Raw genomic sequence first — 26,486 nt, forward strand, 5'->3', positions numbered from 1 at the left:
GGCTTTGCGGAGCTGCAGTGCCAGGCACAAAGCAACACAGCAGAAACACACACAGTCACACAGATCCAAGCACTTGCATCCATATGTTGCTGTGTCCTGAACAATCTGCCGGGCCCGCCCTCAACACCCTCTTTTTAGGTTCAGGCTGTTCACAGCACGGCCATGACGGGCACCCAGGAGCCAGACCTGCATGAGCAGCACAGAGGAGCAACGCAGGAGGAAGGGGATGAGGAGGAGGAGGGGGAGAAGGTGCATGTGTCAGTTGAGAGAGAGGAGAGGGAGCAGGACGGGGAGGACGAGGAGGAGGAGGAGGAGGAGGAAAAGGAGGAGCTGCCGTACCCCGATCTAGCACCAGTGGTTCTTTTGGCTCTGACCCAAACCAGCCCACCCCGCTCCTGGTGCCTTCGAGCTGTCTGCCACCCATATCCTTCACCGCCGGGAGTGCAACTGAAGCACTGCAAACGTGTGTGTCGCATGAGTGTGTTTATAACGTGAGAGAGACATTGTCTGTTTGTGTTTGAGCTCTGTACTTTCTCAAAGCCGTTATACCTACAAGGCTCCTCGCGCCTAGATGTTTACTTTACATTTAAACACAAGGGGGACGGGGAGGTCAGTAGTGTGCATGTCCATGTGTGTGTGTGTGTGTGTGTGTGCGCGCATGTGTGTGTGTGCGTGCGTGTGTGTGTGTGTGTTTGGAAGACTGCAGGTATTTCCTTTGACCCATTAGCTGAAGGAAAGACGGCTAACATTTTTCCCTGATTGGAGGTTTCCATAGTGACAAGCCCTAATGAATCTCCAGGGCTACAGTCGCCTGTCAGTAGCATTGTTACTGGCCTCCATTTATACAGCAGAAGAAGTCACAAATAGTGAAAACTCATGTCACCTCCCGAACCTCACTCTGCGTCTGCCTTCATCATCTCACCTCCCATTCCCCTCCCTGTCTCTCACTCTGTCTCAACCTCTTTTGCTGTCGATGTGGAGGTGCGAGTGTGTGTATGTGTGTGTAGTCATCAGCGCTGTGTGTGTGAGCGGCTATGAATACTCCGAAGCATGCATAAACGTCAGCAACACCTCAGGGATTTGTCAAGGCTTTCCAAATTGAATATTTTCCACTGCTTATGACTCTATGTGTGCGTGTGTCTGTGTGTGTGTGTTCCTCTGCTTGTCCGTGCGCGTGTCGTCGTGCGCTTGTCCGTGCACATCTGCGGGTATTTGCCACCGTCAGCACTCTGTGTACTCTATAAAATATAAATACATAATTGCTGAATAAATAAAATGTACACCAAGAGGAAAAGAAAAAAGAAAAACTACAAATGCCATGAACCCAGCTCCTCTGTATCCTGCTGGGCTGCGAGCATGGTCGCACCAAGAACATTGTACGCTCACTGTGTCAGCACTAACTTACTGGACACACTCAAGATCGCACTCACACACACACAGGCGCGCATGCACACACACAAGCAAGTGAATGCCCTCACACAAACGAGGGAATCTCCCATGGAGAGGCTCTTTAGAGGAATCACCTGGTTGCTTGGCAACAGCGTAGCTCTGCCCCGACGGCCCAGTTACTTCCGATTGCTTATTTGTTTGTTTTTGTGTGTGTTTTGCGCGTCTGTCTGTCTTTCATCCGTTTTCCCTGCCCATACAGCATGGCTACTGTCCCACCTTGCTTTTCCTATATACTTCTATACTTTATACTTCGAGAGTGTGTGTGTTTGTCTATGTGTTTGTCTGTGTGTGTGTTACTGTGAGTGATCTGCGGGGGAAGTAATGTGGGTGGACGTTGTTCGACAGGGACATTAATGTGAGCGCACTGGGAGGGGGGGAGTAGTCCCCAAGAGCTGTAAATCCCATTTTTTCCTGAGGTGACCCCTCCTTGCTTTCTGCCTTTTTTTGCACTCAGTACATATTACAAATTAATTTCCTATCTCCTTCCCTTCCATTCCCTCCCTCTTTGAAACACAGCCCTCCGCCTTTGAGCCATGTTTACAACACACTGTACATCTCTCCACCCTACAGCACATCTAACAAATTTATTTGGAACAAAAACACGATTGGCTTTTTGCTATTATATAACATTCCCTTGTATTCCTTCCAAGCTACATTGATTTCTGTTATTTCCTGTTTCTTTGGGAGGAGATGTTAGATTTACTCCAACTGTGGAACACGGTGCCGACTTTGTGAAGTGCTGAGCTTTCCATGTGGCAGTCATTACGCTCCTTTTAAGTGTAACATATGACACACACTCAAGGAAACATGCACACACATGTCGAGAGTTGCGGGGGCAGACACACACACACACACACAGATACACCACACACACACAGATACACACACATACACGTACACACACGCACGCACACGCACACACACACACACACACACACACACACACACACACACACACACACACACACACGGAGGACATAACTTATTCAGCAGTGCATGAAACATTCAGAGCATTTCCTTTTGTTTAAAGATGAGAAAAGCTGTATCTGTCACTCCTATACAAGTACCTTTCTCTGCCCGCCTTTCTTCTTCTACTCTCCGTCTCTTTTTTCTTTCTCTCATCCCTCTTCACTCAGTATCAACCCTTTGCTGTCCTGTTTATCCCTCTCTCTGTTCCTAATTGGCTTGAGGTGTATGTGTAAGTGTAAGGGAGGTTGATAGGGAGACAGCGATGGATAGGAGGAGGTCTTACTCAAAGCAGGGTAAGCTGTCAGAATCATTTCAGCCAATTAACATGATTTCAGCAAGTGTTTCCATGGTTACCAGCTGTCATACTCGTAGTGGGTGGAGCAAGAGGCCTTGACAACTTGACAGTAACTTAACTTGGCCCACCTTCATCTCAGACACTCTTTTCCTCTCTCTCTCTAGCAACACACACACACACACACACACACACACACACACTGCACATGACAGTCTCTGAGCTTAACTAGGTTACGTTTAATCAAGTCTGTGTGTACGGACTCCAGAGTCAAAGTGTGTGTCCAAGCAGCAAAGAGCATTAGGGAGAGAGAGCAGGTTGCTCATTCATACGCAGTAGTTCACATTTGAGGATTCCGGGTCAGAACACATATATTTTAGATCAATACCACTTTCTAGTAAGCTACCCTTTATAGGGTTTATAAGTTGTAACTAATGGCTTTATTATTGGTTAATAAATCATTTACCAATGCATTATGGATCAGTCCTGTGGCGCTTCACTTGTCTTTTTAGCTCTTAAATTCATCAGTAAGATGCCTATTCATAAAAACAGAGTAACTGCAGACTTAATAGCTTATAAGAAAGTGACAGACTTGTGACATTTAAATACTGCAACACAAACATTTGTTACTGAATTTAAAGGGGAATTACAGTATTTTTAAACCTGGGACCTATATTTACATGTTTCGGTGTGTATGAAAGCCTCAGCTGAGGGCTGCAATGGCTGCAACCTTATCCTCAGGGGCAACTCCAACCATCAAAGTTCCACCCACAAAAGTGCATGTTGTTGGTATGTACTTGCTGAGGTTGTTATTCCAAGTGTCTGACAACATTACGAAAAAGATTTCAATGGAAAGACACCTTTTTGTTAAATAATAAAACCCTTTTTGTAACCAGAAACACAAATCTTCATCAAGTCTGACATCTCAAGAGGTGAGTTGTTACAGTTGTTGCCTCATCTAGATTGTCAAAAGCCATTAAATATTCAGCCATGACTTTGTAAATAGATTCTTGCAAGCAGTTCCTCTAGGTCAACTCCACACTCCTCTCTTGAACTCTTTCCATTGTTGTCTCCCTGCAGCAACTCATCTCTCGCGATTTCAGAGCACAACAAGACTTGTAATTCTGGTTACAAAAAGGATCTGATTATTCAACAAAAAGTTCTATTTCTGTAGGAACCATTTCCATAATGTTGTCAGACAGTCTCAGCCTGCAAAAACAAACCCTTTTAGTGTAGAGTTGGCCCAATGAATTACGTTGCATCCATTGTAGCCTTATCACAGCTGCCAGCTGAGGTGATCTGCTCGGCAGACTCCAGAACTACACCATAGTTAAATATAGGGCCCAGGTTTAAAAATACTGGAATTTTCCTTTAAATGTCATGCAGAGTTTATCACTTTCTAAAACCAGGTCTACAATTATAAAAGTGAGTAAGTCATATTTTCTATCCAATGTATTTAATTTGATATTGTGTCCACATCAGAAAGAGAAAAACATATAACAAGATATATTAAAACAACAGACCATGAAGTTCATAGATAAAATCCTCATCTTTTCAAAGTAATTGGGTTTTCCCTTCGTTGATTTTTTTTCCATGTTAACCCAGCCTGATAGAGCTTTTAACCTTAGACTGAGAGTTATTTTTTATGTTCTTTTCCAAAACACAGTAATTATCTATTCCATTAAGATATTTTGAAAGTACTGAACAAAAAGCTTTGCCCAAGAGATACATGGTATGGATTATATTCAGTTGATAGCATTAGCCATAACTACCTGCTTCTCATGGCCGATACTGATAAGATAACCAATAATTTCACAGCTTTGTAATTTAAAAACAAGTCTAAAAACCTATAAATTATGCCCACCTGAGGGTAAGAAAGGTTAAGATGTAATGAGCAAAGATGGATGATTTAGAAATAAAGAAAGAATTGTTCTTTCTTCTCTGAACCTTTGTGGATGTACTGCGTGCTACACTTCTTCTTCTTTTTCTTTTTCTTTTTCTTCTTCTTCTCTGTTTTTATTGGCGAATTGTAAACCAACAGTAAAGGTGCATTCTGACACCCACTATCACTATTTGGCCCTATGATGGCGCTAGAGGAAAAGTTAGGGGATTTTTTTTTTTTGGATAGGAAGCATAGTGACAGACACGGGATGGGGGATGAGAGAGATGCGTGACATCAGACACATGTCCACAGCTGGAATCAACTCAAGGTTGCCGCGGTTATTCGGCATGTGCCCCAACCATTCAGCCATCTGGATGTCCCATAGTTGCTGATACCTTTCACACAAAACCTTCAATGTAACCCTCATGATTGCGCTGGAGAAAAAGTCAGAGGATCACCAGAGTCATCAGCATCCATCCTCTGGGTACCATAGATATCTGTACCAAATTTCACAGCAATCCATCGAGTAATTGTTGAGGTATTTCAGTCTTGACCAAGTGACATCTCCATCCATAGAGCCATGCCGCTTGCATGGTAGATTAAAAACATACCACCTTTTAGTTAAGAGGTCTATAATAACCTTTAATAATGTTTTCTTACTTTGTAATAAGCCAGTGTGTCAGCAATTATAAATGTAATTAAGTAATTAGTGAAGGAATATTAAAACCTCTCATCAAGTCTGCAGCAAGTTAACGTTAATAAGCTGTTAGTAGTCGGGTTTTAATCAACATTCTTTTGCCGGAAGGATCAAATGGTCTACTGGGGAGGTTAAGAGTTAGTTAGAAAAAAAAAAAAAAAAGTGTCATGCTAAATGAAGATATTAGATATTAAGAGATTTTAACAATCTGGCAGCCCAGTAGTTGTTTGGAGGTCCCTCGTGTAGGATTTAGTGGGATCTATTAACAGAAATAGAAGATATTACGTATAATCGTGTTTTCATTAATGTATAATCACCTGAAAATAAGAATGAATGTATTTCCTTACCTTGGGAGTGGGTCCTCTTCCACATAGTTCACCATGTTGCACTGCCATGTCTTAGGTCTCAGGTCAACTTTATTGTCACTTCCACAATATGTTAAAAACATACAGAGGTGTGAAATATTGTTTCTCCTGCAACAGTAAAAAAAAAAAAATATATATATGTGTGTGTATATATATATATATATATATATATATATACACACACTATATATAGTTGCAATATGCCCTGACCAGGATTTTAACCCCGATTTCCTGTACCAAAGCACAGCGCTCTTACCCACTGAGCTATACAGACACTATACAGTAGCTTTTATATATATATATATACATATACACACCTCAGCTATATATGCGATTGTATAGCTCATGCCATAGTCATTTTTATCCTTCATAGTTTTAGTCAAGTTATTGTCAGCGAAAAGTCACATTTTTTGGTCAACTTGTATTTATATTTAGTCCTGTCTTGTTTCGTCTTGTCAACAAAAACAAAACAGACATTTCGTCATAGTTTTTTTCATCAAAGATCTATTTTTAGCTCGGCTTTGTCTTGTTTAGCCATGAAGAAAAGTAATAACAATAACATTTTTGCTTAGTTTTCGTTACCAAAATTAACATTGCTTAAATGTGAATATTGTCTGGTTTGTTTACTGCTCTATGACAGTAAACTGAATATCTCTAAGTTTGTGGATCAAACAAGACATCTGAGGATGTTTTCACAATTTTCTGACATTTTATAGACCAAAAAACTAACCAAATAATCGAGAAAATAATCAACAGATTAGTTGACATTGAAAATCATCATTAATTACAGCCCTAATCACCACTAGATACTGCTAAATCCTACGCACTATCTCTTTTAATGGTATGTAATTGATGTAGAAAGCTGTAAGTTACAACCTCTGACCTTCTCTAAAGGGTGTGATATGAGAAAGTGGTACCACACTTGAAAATGTAAATCCCTGACAAGCATGCATTAAGAAAAAAAAAATCTGGCCATATCCTACATGTTTTCAGACGGCCTGTGTGTCCCTTAGGTATGATCCTTTTAAGTTAATGAACATTGCGTATGAAAATGTTCCTGCAAGCCAGCCTGGCATGTGTATGCCAGCCAAGGGTGGAGGATGATGCCAGAAAGATCAGGGTGATGTGATCTGATTTGATTTATAATGTCTGCCTGACCTTTATTACCTGTGTTGGCACTCGAGGAGAGAGAGTTCAAGCGAGGGAGAGCATGAGATGAGAATAGGAGGAGTGGGGATGTGGTGGTGGGAGGAAGAGTGAGGAGATGAGAGGATGAGGCAATTATGGAGAAGATAAAGCCTGGAGGCTATGCAACATTTTCAGTTGTTTACACTCAAAAGCTTGAATTGTCAGGGTCTTAACCTCTCTCCTCCCGCTGCTCAGCTGTGCTTTTTTTTTTACTGTGCCATTTTTCTTCACCTTATCTCTAATCGCCCTTGTCTCTTGCCCCCTCTTTTTTCCTCCTCAACCTCTCTCTGACTGTATCTGTATCTCTATCTCTCACCTCTGCTTCTCCATCTCTCTGACAATGTTAATTATTAAGCGTACTTGTAGTTTATCTGTTGGCCGAGACTCAGGTTTCTGACAGAGAGACTAAAGCACTACCCAAGGGCAGTCATATGTGGAGACAGCAGAAACAAGCGGGGAGGGCGGCCAGCAAAAAGCAGTTCGGAGAGAAAGGAGCGAGTGTATGAGCACGAGACAGAATGAGAGAGGCAAAAAAAAGAAATGCGAGGAATGATACGGAATGAAGATGGAAAATTATACCGCACTATATAAAGGAAGAGGGAGTGACAGAGAGCGGGAGGAGCGGGCAGAGAGAAAAATAATTGGGCCAAAGAGAGGCAAAAAAGGCTGCGGAGGAAAATGAGAGATGATAGAGTGAAAGGTTGAGTGTGAGGGGAAATAAAGGAAAAGCAATGGAGAGAGTGAAAGCAAGAGACGGAGGAGAGGACGTTCCCCCTGTGTTTTATCACTGATGTTGAATGATGGGCCAACCGTGGAAATACTCCCATCTCATCCATCACTCACACCTTGACCCTGCCCCATTCCTTGTTTAACTATGCATGTGTGTGCGGGAGTGTGTGTTTTATGGACACACGGGGTTATTTAAGCCGCTGTAACTTACACAGATGGAGCAGGATTAAAACGACCCTCCTCAGTATTGAGGGAATGAAGGATGCTTCAGCAGGAGTTGTGCTGAAGGACATCATTTACTAGTGTGTGTGTATGTGTGTGTGTGAATGAACGTGTGTGCACGTGTGTGTGTGCATGTGTGTTTATGTTTGTGTGTATTAATTGTGTTCCAGTCCAGACAGGATGCAAGCGGATTGTGAAACTCAGAAGTCAGTTCCCACGGTGAGATGGGGGTTCCCATGGCAACCACAGCAAAGGGAGGACACTGGATTACCCTCCCTCTCTCTCTCTCTCTCTCTCTCTCTCTCCCTCTCTTTCTCTCTCTCTCTCTCTGTCTCAAGGGTGATAAAGGATTGTACTCTCATTAATTTTTCCGCCCTCTCGAGAGCAAAGTGTCCGGGCAGGGGACTCTGTGTGTGAGCGCGTGTGTGTGCGCACATGTCTCTATGTGTATGTGTTCATATGCGTGCTCCGGGCTTTGTTATGTATGCGTCCTTGGCTCTTGAATACATCCCTGTCACCCATTCAGCAGTTTTCACATTTGCACACAAATGTGTGTGTGTGTGTGTGTGTGTTTGTGTGAAGCCAACACAATCTTTCCTTTAACTTTCTACTTCAGACTATTTTCCCCTTTTAAACCTCCCCGCTTTTCACTTCTGAGCCGCGCTCCGTCTTCCAGTCTGACAGCTAGCATGCAGCACAGATGCACAAACAGACACCATACGCAAGTTTACACTTAAACTGACTTCAAATGCCTTGTCGACTGTTTCATGGTATCTGTCTCGCTTTTGTAGTTGCAAATATCAAACGTCAGAATGTCCTGTCAGGAGTTGTGCTTGTAAATTAAACTTGATATATTTAAGCTTATCATAGCAAGTTTCTACTCCTATAAGAAATGTATTTCAGGTTAGCACATTAAGTTCTGTGCCTCCAAATTCGATTTTACAAGCTGCGAGGCACAAAATTCACTCTTGGAGCTGTGTGTGTGTGTGTGTGTGTGTGTGTGCTCAGACAGATATTTTGTAAGTTCACTCCGGTAATGTTTTCTATGCTGCAAGATAGACATGGCTGGATCTTTAATGTTTACCAGTCACTTTCCTCTGGGTTTCCTTGTGGTTGGCTGGATACAGATGGGTGACAAATGAAAGGAGAAACCTGAAAAACTGAAAGTAGGCACATAATGAATGCAGATGATTCCACACAGGGCACGAGGGGTCACTGAATGGTGATGTGTTCGACAGTGCTCTCCACCACCATCATTAAAACACCAAATGAGGGGAATACATTTTGGAAGAATGGTGTTTATCGCTCCAGTAGATTTTCAGAGGCTCTATGACAAGGAACATTAAACCTGGTGTGGCAGCTTGTGGTGGCTCAACACGTATCTTAGTTTTTTCTTCAAGTCTTCACCCATCTGTAATTTTATTCATCAAATCTTTACACTGAGCTCAAATTTGGGTTTTCTGCTTACCAGCATCCTGACAGGTTCTAGACATGGAAAATACTAATCGTGGAGCTTTGGAGTGACGTGCAAGCAGCATTCTGCTTGGCTTGTTGTGACTGGCTGGGAACCCCCTCATGAAATGTGCTAATATTGATGATTGTTTTTGAAATCAATGTTCAAACTCCCTGTGGTGTCCATCCTTAACCACGTGTCACATGGTTCGAGCGTGTTAGCATTTTGGCCATCCTGCTGAACTGTGTGACTCTCGGGATGTTCCAGCCCTGCGGCCACACCCCCTTCTTTCTGCAGGTAACGCACACACACACACACACACGCACACAGTCACAAACTGAAATTACAAACCAATTATGTTCAGCCGTGAGACTGTATTATCAAGGGTCTGAAAAGTTTTGCTTTAATTTTTTCCCTCTTAATCAGTTTACACTAATCCTCGGGGTGTGTGTGTGGGTGTGTGTCTGTGTGTGTGTGTACGTGCAGGCTCTGGATGATGGGATCTTTGTGTTTTTTGCCGGGGAAATGGTGATGAAGATGGTGGCTCTTGGGGTCATAGGTCAGAACGGTTACCTAGGCGACACGTGGAACAGACTGGACTTCTTCATTGTAATAGTGGGGTGAGTGTCTGACAGACGCACACACCCGCATGCACTCTCACACACACGCATCTGACATTAAATATGAGCCAAAAGTGTGTGTATGTGTGTGTTTTGTGTAAAGCTTAAACACTTGTTTAATGCCAGTTAAATGTCAAGCGTGTGTGTGCGCGTGCTTCGACGTGTTTAGACGGAAGTTTGTGTGTGAGTGCGTGTGTGTGTGACAGCTCTGTAGAATGACAATGGCATCATACGGTCCTGAGAGACCGAGACCTCAGTGATTGGTAGTTAAAAGGCTATGTATCCCAGAGACAGTGCAACGCGTTCTGCTGGATTCCCTGTAGACGTTCAGGGTTTGCCAAGGTCAGGCTGATCAGGCTGCCAGTGACACAGCGGTGGCTTTCCCTCTCCGCAGAATGCTCGAGTACTCGCTCGATGGACACAACGTCAGCCTATCAGCTATCAGGACGGTCCGGGTTCTCCGCCCACTGCGAGCCATCAACAGAGTTCCCAGTGAGTTTTTCTCTTTTTTTCTTCCAACATACACTGCACTCAGAAAGTATTACGACGTTTTTTTATCACCTTTCATTGTTTAGGCTTTGAGCTTAAGCACATTGGATTTTAAATTAAACAAGTGACTGTGAGGTTAAAGTGCTGACTTTAAGCTTTTAAGAGCTTTAAACTGTGCTCACATCCAATTTAAGTGAACAGTATAGGACTCCACTGACTTCAAGACAATGCACCAGGCCAGAGACTCTATAGAGAGAAGTCGAATGGGGAGATTTCAAACTATACACCGTTCTTGAATGGACAAGTTGCTGACTTTACAGCAATCCAGCTCTTTGTGTGTTTGACTTGCTGAAGACAAGATTGAAGGCAAAAAGCCCCTGAAACAAGCAAGAAGTGACGATGACTGCAGTATGGGCCTGGTAGTGCATCAGCAGGAAAGATACCAAGTGTCTGCTGAGGTCTGTGGGTCAGAGAGCGACAACTTGACAATGTGTTAAATTGTATGAAATTCCTTCACTGTTCAGCTGAGGTGAAAACACCTCAGCTGAAAGTCAGTAAGCTCATTAGTCACAGCCAAAACAATGAAAAATGTGTCACTGTCCTTGTACTCTTTGACTGCACTGTTCATTCCGCTTAATTTCTTTAATTTCCAAAGCTGACCCAGCTATTAACAGCAGCATCTTTCCTTTGATATACGCATGTGTAAACAAATTAGGGCACAGTGAACAAAGTCATGGGAATCATTGCGATGCTCTTGTTGTTCTTTACAGCTCGGCACAAAAACTGGCCAGCCAACTTGCTTTCTTTTTTTCTTTTACTACACTCTGTGACCTTGGCACAACTCAGATTGAGTTCTCATAAAACTGGAGTGTGTTTGAAGTAGCCAAGTCTTAGAAGCAGTAAGGAGGGAGAGTTTGTATCTGTGCTCTGCAGCAGAGTGGAGTGGTGGCCAATTATCAGTGTTTGAACTCTAATTATTTGCCATTCAATTAATTGCAGTGCTCCAGTTTTGTGCAGAATGCATTGAAGGATTTTCCTGTCTGGCCAACACTTCCTGTGACTGACATTAAAGTTTTGGCTTTAATGCACGTCTTTACTAGTCTGTAGTGTCTAGTGCGCAGTACTATGGTGTCTGTATGTGTGTGTTTGTGTGTGTTGGTAGGTATGCGTATCCTAGTGACCCTCCTCCTAGACACACTTCCCATGCTGGGCAACGTGCTGGCACTGTGCTTCTTTGTCTTCTTCATCTTCGGCATCGTTGGCGTGCAGCTGTGGGCGGGGCTACTGAGGAACCGCTGTTTCATGGGAGAGGATGTCAAGATGTGAGTTACTATAGTAACCGGCAGATGTCACAACAGTGGGACGCACTGACCTCATTACTCTCAAAAGTTTGCTCACCACTGATTAGCCTCTTTCATCCAGCTATTATTTCTAAGAGGGGATCAATATCACAGATAGTCTGATCTTGTTTGTTCTCTAATCAGCTCCATCTGGGAGGAAGTAAATGTGTAAATGTGTTTTCCTGCTGGAACCTTGAGCATGAGAGATAACAAATCAAGGGATTTAAAAGGCTAAGTGAATTTTGTGTGTCGTTATTCAGACTCTCTCAGTGGCTGTTTCACTGTCAGTCCTGTTCTCTCCCCCATGATCCTTCATGTCATGCTCGATCACTGTCTAACTGACAACGTAACACCATGACTCTTGCTCCTGCTCACATGTTCTCAAACACGATCATATGATATCACATATCATCAGATAACATCATGTTCACCTCCTGGCCTCACATCTGCTCAACCTTCCAGCTTAGATATTAATCCCAGACAGTGCTACTGAGGTTACTAGGGAGAAATTCTGTTGTCACATTGAAGAACCTAAGACTCAAAACAGTTTATAATCACTGCAAGACATCATGATGTCAAAAAGAGACAAACACAGAAGTGTCAGCACTGACATTTAAAGGAAAAACTTTGTGTTGCTTTCATTTTATCACAGAGGCAGGACACATTTCTGAGATACAACAGCTGGATCAGGAATTCAATATCATAATGTTATTGGCTATTGCCTTAATCCCATGTGGTCACATTAGCTAACTAATCCTTCTCTATATTTTGTTTTCAGTTAGCAATTTGGACTTTTCTTCTGCTTCATAAACAACAAAATGACCTTTCCTAATAAGAAGTGAGGGCGCACCGCTCCTCTGTGACCTCTCTCTACACCATAGATGATTGATTGCTTATCTCTCCTCTGCACCCACCCTCTCTCTTTTCTTCTTTTCCCTTCATCTGTATTTCTCTGTTTCCTCATTTCCTCCTTTAGCACCCTTGTGTATTTCAGACAGTCTTTGTGTTTTTTCAAGAAAAAAAGAACTTTTGTGCAAACAAAAGGTCAATATAATGATTTATCTTTCTATAAATTGTTCGAACTTTACCTGAAATTGTAGAAATGTAAAGCAATGTAAGGGGGGCAATGTAAAGCATTAGGCTAGTGAAATTATATATTTTCTTATTGACAACAAATCCCATTAAAGGACCAGAACCAATGAATTCGTTTGACTTACAAGTATCTTGAATTGGGTGACGTGTTCCTTTCATTTAAATAAACATTGGCACTGTAGTTTATTTTGAGTCTCACATACATGGCCCTGTTGTTGTAAGTACCCACCAGCACACTAAATGTCTATTAATCTGTGACTGAAAATAGTCCCCAAAAAATGCAATATTTACTCCTGTCTATGTAACAACTGCAAAAAACTACACTCTCCAGCTCTGTTTAGAAAAAATAAATAATTATATTCATATTTTTGTGGCTTTTTTTTACTCTTTGTAAGTACTGAATGGCTTCTGGCTGAGTGTCACAGACAGGAAAAAGAAGTTGGAACGCACTGTTGCTTTTGATCTTTTCACAGGATTTGTTGTTAGAATTTTTTTAGTTTAATTACTGCATATTAGTCATTTATACATTTAAAATAAATGAATGTTGTTTATCCACCTCCTTCCTCTCCAGGAGATATAACATTTCCTTCCTGAGTGGCTACTATCGGCCAGATGGCACCGATGACCACCCCTTCATCTGCTCAATGGAGAGAGAGAACGGGATGCTCCGATGCTCTGATGTGCCTCGCCGCCGTGTAGCCGGGACGTCCTGCTTCCTGGATGCTGAGGAGGCCCATTCAGAGATGGGAGCAAGAGCAGATGAACCAGTGCCATGTGTAAACTGGTACCAGTTTTACAATGAGTGTCGGGCTGGGGAAGTAAACCCACACAAGGGAGCTATTAACTTTGATAACATTGGATATGCATGGATCGCCATTTTTCAGGTAAGTTTTTGTATGGTTTACATGCAGGGATACACCTTTTATCAGTGAATGATATGAACACTACACAGCGCACTAAACTGTGACTCCTCTGGGTCTGTGCTTTCTTACAGGTGATTACTCTAGAGGGCTGGGTAGACATCATGTACTACGTAATGGATGCACATTCTTTCTACAACTTCATCTACTTCATCTTCCTCATTATAGTGAGTACACACACACACACACACACACACTTTCATAGCAGCTAGATGAAATGTGGATTACTGTGTGTTACTACAATGTGCTGTGCAATGTTTGTGCTGTCATAATCAGGTGGGCTCCTTCTTCATGATCAACCTGTGCCTGGTAGTCATAGCAACCCAGTTTTCTGAAACGAAGCAGAGAGAACACGCCTTAATGAAATCGGAGCAGCGCGCCCGCCAGCTCCACCAATCAGCTTCCACGCTGGCCAGTGACAGCCAACCAGGAAGCTGCTACGAGGAGATCATCCGCTACCTGGCGCACCTGGGCCGCAAGGCATGCCGACGACTGACCCGCTTCTACGCTCAGACACACACACACTTTCACTGTGTGTGCATGTGCCAGAAAGACAGGGGCGGTGGAGCTGCCAGAGGGGGTGGAGTCGGAGAAATGAACGGACTTGCCCACCGGCACTCAGGCCACGCCCCCAATGACCTGTCACACCTTCATCAGCTTTATCATCGTCATCACCAGCATCATCACCAGCATCAGCAGCTTCAGGCTGAGCCTGCTGTCAGTAATGGAGGGAATGGTTTTAATTATCCCTTCATCGTGCCCCTCTTAAGTCACCTGGATGAAAAGGGCCAGGACCCGAAAAGGCCGTTTGCCACAGAGACTGTCAACAGACTGCCACAGCTAGTGGTGGAGCATGGTGAGAACGAAGGGGTGTATGTGTTTGTGAGTGTGAGCGCTGCCAAGGTCATAGTTTGTCACCCTGGGCCTTATAGGGGTGGAGGTGTGTGATTGGAGGTCCTTGGCATTGAGCTCCCTGTATTTCTGCAACGTTAGTAGTTTGTGTTTGTGAGAGTGATGAGGTAACTTTGCTGTATCTCTTTCAATTCTTTCTTTAAAGAAATAATCAACCAAATTACAAAAGAACATATTCTCCTACTCAACCTTTGTACCATTTAGACATGCACATCACAGATTTCTCCTGACACAATGGAGGTGAATTTGATTTTGTTTTTATGCGCTCCAAGCATTAGAACAAAGAAGAAAAGCCTCCACATACTAGAGTGTGCACAATTATTTCAATACAATGACAAGCTTTTGGTCATAGACCTTGATCAGACCTAAAAGACAAACTGAACACTGTGGTGTGTTTGTACATTCAGGCAATTAGCTTCAAGGCAACACATCTGTCTCTTACATAAGATCACACTCTGGGTATTATAGTCCCATGGCATTTGTGAACCACAAAGATGGAGAATAGGGGATGTGATGTATGAAGCAAAAAAAGGCAAACACACATTTATAACAGTAGGCGCAGTTGCCACATGGGGAGTTCCTCAAAGCATCATAAAAACACATTTTTTAAAAACTGAACAGCAGTGTGTCTCGTCAGAGACAATTTCAAGTTTCTCTGAATAAATCAAACACCTGTTTTTAGCTGAAGAACTGTCAGAATTGGCTCCCACTGGGTCCTTCAGCATTTTAAGGTGTTGATTTCCCAAATGTCAAGGGTTTAAAGGGGTACTTCATAAAATTGGACTTCCCTAAAACTGACTTCAGAGAAACTTAAAAATGGGTGGTTAAAATCAATTGACTGGCATCTTGACTTTGAATCCTCTGTAACACCTGCGAACTCCAGACCCCTGTCTGGTAATGCAGTCTTTACATTAAAAACGTGTTGCCTCAGCAGAAATAACCCAGATGACATCATCTGGGGCTGTTTTCTCAGACTTTACAAAGCTCCTCCAGTCTCAGAGGACACAAAACTGTTTTCACAGCCTGAGAAGTGCTCCCCATTATGGGTAAACTGACCTTGATGTGGAAAACTGCTTGAGCAACAGAGAAATGGCTTGTCAAATTTTAATACATTTCAGTTATAAATTCTAGTTGTAGCTGAGACACATTAAAACACAAAAATGACTAGAAATTATTCAGTATGTTGTTAAATGCACAAGGGATTCTGGACCAAAAACTCTGAAAATCACAGCCTTGGATAAGTGTATATTCTGCGTATGTAGCGCGGAACCATTTTCAGCAAAGTTTCCTTGTACCCCACATTATCTATAGACACACACCACAGAGCGACTATATTGGATTTACTGTATCAGTCTCCAGTGAAAGATGAATTTGTTGTAACTGTGATGACAAGTGAACTGCTCGTGCTCAATTAGTGTTTGTTGTTATGTCATTGTAGCATTCCTCCGGAGCTGCTTGCTAATGAATTCCGCTGAAATCTTACTCCCACTTCGCTCTGTGCCCCTTCCCCCAATACATACACACACACACACACACACACACACACACACACACACACACACACACACACACACACACACACACACATAGAAATAGACACATCACTGTTCTAATAAAAGAACTCCCCCTCTGCACAAAAGCATCCCAACTGCACAGTAGCTTCCATGTTATTGAATTTTTGTCTCCCAGAAATGAAATGAAGGTGCTGTCCTTTACCGAGCAGATGATATATTGAATGACAGGCTGTGCAACATACAGACTCAGCTGTTTACTATGTCCATAGTCCGTAAGATTTCTGTGTGTCTATATCACCTCCTCCCTCTCTTTGTGCAGGTGGGTGCTCTGGGCATCCTGCGATAACGCTGCCAGGTGAAGTCCCAGGAGACCCCTCAGTATGCCCGTACTGCATCTACTACAACCAACTTAGTGACACCGTACATGTTAATGAGCCGACTGAAGACCAGCATCATGGGTACAGCAACTCATGCCATGGCAACAGCCCGTGTCATAGTAACAGCCCGTGCGATTGTAGCAGCCCCTTACGTGGTGATGCACAGGTGTCTGAGCCAAAGAAAAGGCTGTGGGAGCGTTGCTGGGCGGGACTCCAAACTAAACTGGATCTCATTGTTGGCAGCAGATACTTCAACAGAGGGATCATGATTGCCATCCTTATTAACACAATGTCGATGGGCATAGAGTATCACGAACAGGTATGTAAGTGTGAGAGGCTGCGTGTTTGTGTGTGGGCATGCATTGCTATGCGCGTGCCTCTTGCAGATTGTATGTGACTACAGTTTGATTGAAAATGGATGTGTTAATCACTGTGTGTGGTGGAGTCAATGAACTTACCCTCCAATCAACACTTACAGCACCAAGCATATGGGATCAGGAAGTGTGTGTGTGTGTGAGTGTGTGTGTGTGTGTGTGTGTGTGTGTGTGTGTGTGTGTGTGTGTGTGTGGGTGGGTGGGTGTGTGTGTGGGTGTGTGCACGCATGTATCAGGAGATGGAGAAACTCATAAGACCTGAAGTGTTAATTAAAGCGTGACCCTGGGACAGGAGAGAGAGAGAGTGAGCAGCGGCGGGGAGCAGGGCAGAGAGAAATGAGCGAGAGCGAATGGAGGAGTGAGTGGAGGAGGAGGACAGATCTTACAGTGTGATTGGCTGAAAAGCAGGGATAGACTGTGAGAGACGGGGGAAGATTGCATATGGCCCATTTCCTGAACAATATGACAGATCTGGATGGCCTTAACTTCTTGAATGACTTATATTTAAGGACAAAGCCAGCACTATTTTATCCTTTTTTATCATCAAGAAACTTTATGAAGAGACCGAAACCAACAATGAAAATGTATGAATGAATATAGAATATGTTCACAAAGCCCGATATAACTTTATTTCTCTGTGCTATTGTCACTCAAATCTACTTAGTGCAAATAAAGAGCAGTATCCAGTTTCCCGTGGCAGTGAACGTGACCAGTGCTATTCAGTTTCAAAACCTCAGAGACTTGTTTTTTTTTTGTCTCTGGAGAATAGCTCTGTGTCATGCTGATATCACTGAGCATGCTCAGAGACACAGTAACTTATTTACACTGCTTTATTGGTTTGATGAGCCGGGAAAAATAAAGCACAATATTTGTATTCTCTGTAATGTAGGAATGTCTCCAAATGCCACGTTATAGCTCCTTCATGTGTTTTTAATACCATACAGGGGATTTTTTTAAAGTTTGGAATCGCCTGCTACAGAGGCTTGATTCAGTACAGTTAGGTGGCTGAGAGGACTGCTCTCTATTGTTTCATGGTCTATTGTGTTTATAGGGTGTAGAGAGTTATCTTTACAAAAACATGTTTATATGAAGGGTTTGCAGAAAAAAGTAATTTTTTGTGCATGGGGAATAATATATTTTTCCATTATTAAACCAGACTGACAATTGAAAGGGTTAACAGTTCAGACGTTATATAAGAGTAGAAGAAAATGGAAGCTGAGCATCATATTCTGCAGATTTAAATAGGAACAAGTTCCTGTTTCAGTGTCCAGTGCACAATAATGCCTCTAATGAGCTGGAATTAACAGGCTTCTCAAGATATTTACATAGTGCTCAATTGCACTGATCTTGTACTCTTAGTCGTGTTTTTCAGTCTGAATCAGCCTTGATAACCTTGCTAACGTGAGACAACTCTTGTTTGATATGAATCAGATTAACTCAACTTTAGATCTTTTCCTTCCAGTCATGTGCATTCCTCTGTGGGCTTGCACCACAGTTTGAGAACTTCTGCTTTCAGTAATATCAATAGTATTAATAATAAAAGTGCGCTCAGTCATTCTACTCCAAGGAATTACGGGTAAAAATACACCTGCATTCACATCCTAGGGCAGCTTCTCTCTCCATATCTCAGACTTTAGCGATATAAGCTTTCTCTGTAGCCTTGACTAGCATCTTAGAAATTCCCAACATGTTGACTCAACTGTGCTCCTCACTGCCAGTCTGTCTGTCTCTGTTTATTTGTTCATATTTCTATGTGCCTGTCCAAAATCAGTAGATCAATCTCTCTCCCTTTTCTCTCCATAAACACTGCGTCTCTTCAGCCGCAGGAGCTGACAGATATTTTGGAGATCAGTAACATGGTGTTCACGAGTCTGTTCAGTCTGGAGATGGTGCTGAAGCTGATGGCACTCGGGCTCTTTGGCTACATCAAGAACCCTTACAACGGCTTCGACAGCATCATCGTCATCATCAGGTGGGGCTCTGGTGGGGTCTCTGTCTGTAAGCTTACACCATAATGGGTGTTCTTATTAGATATTAGGGGTGTCGTGATTTCAAGTCTAAGTCGATAATTGATCAAAATGAGCTTTTAAATTCAATAATTAAAATCAAAAGGAGGATCGGTGATCCACCCCTGCTTACTTTCACAAATGAAAAGAGGAAAAGAGGAAATGGCTTCAAATGCGAAACAACAAACTTATCCTGAGTGCAAGAACACGATCAACTGACCAGTACTGGAGGAAACTCCAACAGTGTCAGAAATGTTGCCTTTGTTTGCGCTTTCGTAGATCCTTTATTGATTTGTTTTTGTTTTTGTTGAATATTGTTTGAACTTGCCTATCATTAATATAAAAAAAGACACTAATATAAAGTCAAGCTGTTGTTGCAAAACTCATACCTGCCAACATTGGCACAGGTTTTGAAAAAAGGGCATGCCCACTTCTGCCTCTGGGTTGGGTTGCCAGGTACAAAGACACATATCGCAGAAAGAAAGTAAGATAGCCATGTTTTAATTAGATTTATCTCCTTGTGAAATCTGGAGATCAACAGGAGAAATTACCAATCGAGAGCACAGCGAGTGTTAAAAACAGGGAGACTCCTGCAGAAATCAGGACTGTTGGCAGGTATGAAAATACCCCTACCTTCTTAAAGAATAATATGAAGATGTAAATGACAGTTGTCAGGGCATAAAACCAATGATCTTTTGATCTTTACAAATCCATCAGCAATAGTCTAATAGTGGCATAGCCGTCAGTGCTGAAAAAAAAAATGTTTACATCTATTCAAATGGTGACCTTTCCATCTTAAAGTCAATTTGAATCCTGATTTTGCAGAATCTTGACATCCCTATTAGATATTTGTCTTGTCAGTTACGTGCAGTTCCATCTCTCAAACTGTCACAGTGATGCTGGCGCTGGCAGTGAAGCCATGTGGTTGCACTCTCAGTTCAGGGGCCCTGTATTCACTCCATTATGTAGTACTACAAGCTAAATTATGTATCTGTGCTTGAAGGCTTTGCTTGTTTACTGTGCCAGTGCACACTGCTCACACCTTTTTTATTGGCTTGAAAAGCTGTAAACACCATTGCCCCATTTCCTCTTTTCAGTTGCCATACATGTAACTAGAAAAGTGATTTAGCACTTTCCCTACCTGGAGGGGAGGCTTTTGTGGGTGAGACTAATGCTGACTTCAAAAGAGTTAGAGCTGAGGTTAAGCACATATCGATTCCTTTGAATTTAATGTGAATTTAACTTTATGTTCTTGATCTTCTTGTCGTCTGTGTGTGCTTCAGTGTGTGGGAGATTGTGGGTGAGGCAGAGGGAGGCTTGTCGGTGCTGCGTACCTTCCGTCTGCTGAGAGTCTTGAAGCTGGTCCGGTTCCTTCCAGCCCTGAGGAGGCAGCTGGTGGTGCTGATGAAGACCATGGACAATGTGGCTACGTTCAGCATGTTGCTGATGCTCTTTATATTCATATTTAGGTATAGTCTTTCTTTCTCTAAAGGTGATGCTGCAGGCTAATACTCACAAGCCAAACTGTTTTCTAAGCTTTAATAATACTGATTATACCTCACGAAATCATAATCATTACTACTGACCTTTTTCTCACTCGGTTACAGGACATATTACCACATGTATCATCACCTTTCACAGAAACACAATTATTCACGCAGGCAGCATAACTGCATCTTGTTGCACAGTATCCAAATTAAATTACCATGTAATGAAAGTAATGTATTTTCTCATTGTTGTGTTTGTTTGTGTGTTGCAGTATCTTGGGGATGCATCTTTTTGGCTGTAAATTCGGTTTGCGAATAGACAGTGGAGACACTTTACCTGACAGGAAAAACTTCGACTCTCTGCTCTGGGCGACTGTCACTGTGTTTCAGGTTGGAAAAACACAAACATGCACTCTCTCTCGCACAAACATACAGATGTGTATGAGCGCACATATTCAATTTAGAGGAATTTCCCCATTGATGTAATGTAATTTTAAAATTAATTGGGACGAGAATCAGGCAGCAGCTGCTTCTGTCGCCAATAGCAGCTTTGATGATCTTCCCTGTTATTTCATTTGCTCCAATTTGGGAGCGCTCACGCTCGACTTTTCAACAAAATATAAAAACTCTCCCAGTGGGCCGGTAAGATAGGCTTCACAAGCAGAGGGGGAGGAAGAGTAATGAAACACGCACTCCACAGGAGCTCATTTAACACTGATGAGCATCATTACTGTTCAACTGACAATGAGATATTAAAGGAGGAATCCTCTCTTGTTATTCTTTGTATTATGCTTACAACAGCTAATAGTAATAAAGCTTTTCTATATGCATGTCTGGTGCATTGTTGTGTTTGATGGTGTATTTTTCTGATCCCTACATATATTTGACTTTTGCCACCTCTACAGATCCTCACCCAGGAAGACTGGAACGCGGTGCTCTATAACGGGATGGCCTCCACCACGCCGCTGGCTGCCCTCTATTTTGTAGCCCTCATGACCTTCGGCAACTACGTCCTCTTCAACTTGCTCGTAGCCATTTTGGTTGAGGGCTTTCAAGCCGAAGTAAGGGCAAAGATGCCGTTTTATTTGAGCTACTTAGAGAATGATGCAGAGAGAACGAGACTAATTGTGCTCTGTTGTGCTGGTGATACCAAAGCTGCTTACAAGAGAATAATCTCTACCATCCTGCCTGTGTGGTTTCTCCCCTCTCGCTCTTTATCCACCACTCTTTTTTCCTCTTTCTTTCTCAGTTGTCCTCCTTCCTCTATCTCTCACTCGCTGTCTATCTCTTTTTCCTCTTTCTTTCTATCCTTCTTTCCCACTGACATACACACACACACACACACACACACACACACACACACACCCACACACACACACACAGTACTCTCCGGGGTAGGGATGTGTTTGATATCGCCTGCCATTCACAGCTGGTGAGCTTTTGTTGTTTAGTTTTCATCTTTTATCTACAGCATCAGAGAGCACTTGCTCTCTCTCTCTCTCCCTCTCTCTATCACACACACACTCACACACACACACACACACACACACACACACACACACACACACACACACACACACACACACACACACATACAGATACCATTTGCCAAAGCTGTCTGCCTCCATCTTTCTGGCGTGAATTTTAATTAAATTCAGTAAAGCTTTATTGGCGTGACTACAGGAGATCGCTGCCAAAGCCATGCACATAACTCAACTAGAGAACACTGGAGATCCCCTCCGCCCCGCCCGGCTCCCTCCCACTCTTTGTCCCTCAGTCATTCCCTCTCGACTCGCTCATATTTTTCTCTTTTACAACAGTCAACAGACAGTGAGCAAAGAAAGGTGATGATGATAAAGATTATGATCTCAGCGCTGTGTGTGTATGTGTGTTTTAGGGTGATGCCAACAGATCTGAGACTGATGAGGACAGACAATCACTCTGTTACGAGGATGAGGAGAAGTTGAGAGAGCTGTACGCTGCAGGTACAGACTCTTAGATCCACTTAAAACTGAACATTTAAATTTACCCTCACCTACAATCAGTTTAAAGGATCATTTTGGTTTATTAGAAATTGGGTCTTGTTGTTCTAGATTTGTTCACCCTTCTTATTGGTTTTATTTTCTTTTCACACAGAGATCCAGCTGTTTTGGAATTGGGGCTGTAATAAAAACATTATAATCAGCAAGTTAAACTGGCAATTATACAATTTTGTCTGCCGCCGGGCACACAGCCACATGCGGGAAAAGGAAGGTTAACTGCCGATCCATTTCTATTAAAGACTAAATGAGGGATTAAAGTCACGTTTTGTCCTGTGTTGTTGTTGTTATTTGCGACTCTGAGGAAAACAGAGAACGTTTGTCTTTGCAACAGTGGCGCCAACAATATTACCACTTTGGGAGAAAAATTAGGGAGAAAAAGTTGTCCTTTGCCATTTCAATTGCTGAGATTTGTGAACCAAGCGGCATCGCTAAAAAGAAGCCGGATGATTATACAGCTTTAAACAAACCGTCAGGTTAACCAAACTTGTTTTGAAGAGAAAGCAAACGGTAAAATTATCACCCAGACTGTCTCAACATCAATCACAGTTCACAGACCAGCCTCCTGGTTCAATTTCCGCACTTGACGTAGTTGTATAGCGTATGCAGTTTTCCTGTCCAAGCAGCCCTTTACCCCCTCAGATAATTATGAAGGAACCCAAAACTAACATCTTCTATTACTTTGAATTCTTATCCTCGTTCTTGTTCTTTTGTAAATTAGTTCAAAACAGCTGCGTGTCCAGGAATTTCTCTATATGGAGAACTAAAAGGTATTTTCTAAGATTGTTATTTATTCTGCCAGGGACAAATAATGTTAAAATGGCCCATTTCTAACAGCAATACATTCAAAAATGAACTACTTTTTTAATTTGTCATGTGTGCCCTTAAACGCATAAGTATATCCTAAAGTAGCTTGGGATCATGGGGGATGTTGTCTTCATTGTTAAGCTGAACGCGCAGCAAACAGAAATAAATAACCGTGCTCCATCTCAACTGAGCAATACTAACTAACATTGTTGGAAACATAACATAGATTAAGTCGTTTTTAGACTTTATAATGCTGAAAAGTTACGTTATTATGCCTTTAATTTATAAAATGTAAACATGCACATGACTGCTGTCTTCACTGTAGCTACAATCCTGATCATAACTGATACAAATGATGACCGAAACTGCAAAAATAAGTCCCAAAATTTAATAAACTGGAATTATGCTGGCTGTGTTTGTCCACAGAGCTCAAGATCCAGGCCATGATGCTGAGCCCCAATGGTCTCCTAAATCCAAAAGCCTCCATGCCCCAGCCTCATCCTCCTCCTCTGCCAGTCATCACGCACACTGCAGCCACGCCTACCATAAACTCCAGCCAGTCACGCCGGGCGAGTGCTGCTTCCATGGACATCAACACCATTGAGCAGAGGTCACCGGTGAGCCTTGACACGTGCTTTTACCTACAGTAGATGATCATCACCTTAACTATCAGTAGTAAAGTTGATTTACAGTGTGACAGAGAGGTTTACCTGTGCAGTGCAGAGAAATATGACATGTGTTGCTGCTCTTTTCAACCATCGCTGCTCTCAGTGTTGGTATTCTCTCTTGGTTTGGAGCTGTTCGGGTTTTGGATTGGATCTATTTCAGACTGTGTAAATGTCCTTGGACTCATTGAAATTTGATCTCTTCTTTTGAAAATTAATTTATGCACATTGGGTTGAGATCACTTTCAGTTTCGGTCCAACATTTAAAAAAAAAACTCTAGCATGCACCCTGCATTTGAATCACTGCCCTCTGCAGTCTGCAGGCGTCCTTTGCAGTTGTTCTTCAGAGCTTCACAATTCTCGTCAAAATGAGAAGCCCTTTTTTTTCCCACTTAGAATTAAGATCAGGTTTTCTCCCATGATTCATAGGAACACATAAGCCTAACCTTCCTAGTTTATAAGACTCCTGCTGTGGATGTTTGAGTGGTTGGTGATGAAGGTTATCCACTGAAGTTTTATAGGCCTTTTTATGGCATTTCAGATGATTATACTAATTTGTGCTGTTACTTTTGCTTGCATTGTAGCATGTGTGTTTTTGACTGTCATCATCTACTTTTAATCCAGTTTCACTGCGCATTGTTTTCTACCTATTTGCACAGAGATTTGTCAGAACTGGAGGTGGATAAGTACCTTTGCTATTCTGCCTTTCTGACATATTTTTGGTCTTCCTAAAAGGCTTTTTCATTTATCACATTATACTCCGGTATCTCTCATACACCCTAAATTAATTTATATCGATGTCCTGCCCCTCTCTTCCTGTGTACAGTTTGCAAAGATGTCTTGTCATTTGGTGAAACAACTTTGGAAGAAATTAGGAGTGTTTGTTTTGATCCAAAGCATTTGTGCTTATATAAGCATCCCAAATAATAATGAGATCACATGGCATCTTAAATTTAGATTATTTTCATATTTCGATGAATCATACAACCCTAGTGTTTGTCCTCATATGTAGGCTGTGAGCATGAAATAAAAATCAATCATTGCTCCACAGCACCACTACTGGCCAAAAAATGCACAGCGTACCTTTAATTGGCGAGGAATTAAATCTTGATATGCTCTTGAAAGAGAAAAGAATAAAACTAGTTGTTGTTGTTTGCATTTTTCTTCACAGTCGATGTGGGACAGTGGGCCAGAGAGCCGGCGCTCCAGCTGGACCAGCATCGGCCGAGCCCCTAGCCTCCACAGGAGAGGCCAGTCGGGGGAGATGGAGTCCCTGCTGTCGGACACACACTCAAGCTCCAACCACAGCAGCAGGGAGCAATCTCTGGACCAGCCAGAGTACCTGCAGGTGCCAGTGCTCCACCCGCCCGACTGCAACGGCACCACTTTTCACCTCCCTGACCACTGCTGCGACGATGCCCACCCGACCACACAATATCCCAGCGATCCGGAAGAGGAAGAAATTGAGGAGGTGCAGCTCTTTCTTTAAGTGGCTCTTGTTATAATCAAAAGGGAAAAAAAGCCTTTTGATGATGTCTCGCTTCAGCTATTTCTAGTTAAAACAAGTTAATAAAAGAACTTGTTTTGGTTCAAGTGCAAAATCTGCTGCTGCTAATTATCTTACAGAGGCATTCAGATTCCAACCTTGGTGACCTTTGAAAATATTTAATTAGCTGAATTTGAATTATGAGCAGGGTGGTGGAAAAATTCAGCATTGTTTGAAAGACCTGTGAATTTTTATGTGTACGTGCTGAAACAACATGAGGCCTCTGTTTTCCACCAAGGAAAATCATTTAAATGATAACATCGTGAACACTGCAGGACATTATTATATGGAAAATTAACTATTAGCATTCGAAAAGTAAATATATTTAAGTGTGTGTGTGTGTGTGTGTGTGTGTGTGTGTGTGTGTGTGTGTGTGTGTGTGTGTGTGTTGTCCTTCCAGAGTTTATGTAAGAAACTGAAGAAGATACTGGAGCCATATGAGCCTCAGTGGTGCCTGGAGCATGAAGAGTGGTCTCTCTATCTATTCGCTCCAAACAACCGGTAAACACACACACACACACACACACACACACACACACACACACACACACACACACACACACACACACACACACATACACACACAAACACACAGAGCCCCTGATATCCTCCTGAGTGGCCTGGATGACTTAAACCCCAGCATGTGTGAAAATTTGTGTGAAGGATAAGGCGAAGGCTTAGTAACACAATTTTCACATTTATCAATTGAATCTAGTCAAGTGTTAACATAAACATTATGATGGCAAATGCAGTGATCCTGGTGATGTGTGAGTACAAATCACAAGACAAATAGACGAGTATCTGATGGCGCCGCTTTTCTATTCCTCTGTTTAGGTTCAGGTTGTGGTGTCAGAGGGTCATAGGTCACAAGATGTTTGATCATGTCATCCTCCTCTTCATCTTCCTGAACTGCATCACCATTGCACTGGAGAGACCGGACATAGAGGCCAAAAGCATGGTAGCACACACACACACAAACACAATGCATTCATGCCCAACCTCTAACCTAAACTTAAAGGATAAGTTCACCCAAAAATTTTAATTCAGTCATT

General features: G+C 42.4%; 1 protein-coding gene across 1 annotated transcript in view; it reads left to right on the forward strand.

Moving 5' to 3' along the window:
* Positions 1–162: 162 nt before the first annotated feature.
* LOC140993412 (voltage-dependent T-type calcium channel subunit alpha-1H-like) overlaps positions 163–26,486 on the forward strand; it is a 41,808-nt gene continuing 15,484 nt past the window's right edge. Inside the window, exons 1-18 of the mRNA XM_073462836.1 lie at positions 163–422; positions 9,450–9,543; positions 9,733–9,866; positions 10,261–10,358; positions 11,518–11,677; positions 13,359–13,671; positions 13,782–13,874; positions 13,984–14,563; positions 16,453–16,829; positions 18,705–18,856; positions 20,174–20,359; positions 20,650–20,767; positions 21,283–21,438; positions 22,275–22,362; positions 23,650–23,840; positions 25,060–25,359; positions 25,835–25,935; positions 26,269–26,392. Of these exons, the coding sequence (XP_073318937.1) occupies positions 163–422; positions 9,450–9,543; positions 9,733–9,866; positions 10,261–10,358; positions 11,518–11,677; positions 13,359–13,671; positions 13,782–13,874; positions 13,984–14,563; positions 16,453–16,829; positions 18,705–18,856; positions 20,174–20,359; positions 20,650–20,767; positions 21,283–21,438; positions 22,275–22,362; positions 23,650–23,840; positions 25,060–25,359; positions 25,835–25,935; positions 26,269–26,392 (3,525 nt within the window). The remainder of the gene's footprint in view (positions 423–9,449; positions 9,544–9,732; positions 9,867–10,260; positions 10,359–11,517; positions 11,678–13,358; positions 13,672–13,781; positions 13,875–13,983; positions 14,564–16,452; positions 16,830–18,704; positions 18,857–20,173; positions 20,360–20,649; positions 20,768–21,282; positions 21,439–22,274; positions 22,363–23,649; positions 23,841–25,059; positions 25,360–25,834; positions 25,936–26,268; positions 26,393–26,486) is intronic.

Source organism: Pagrus major, chromosome 1, assembly GCF_040436345.1.
Source record: "Pagrus major chromosome 1, Pma_NU_1.0".
Taxonomy (NCBI): domain Eukaryota; kingdom Metazoa; phylum Chordata; class Actinopteri; order Spariformes; family Sparidae; genus Pagrus; species Pagrus major.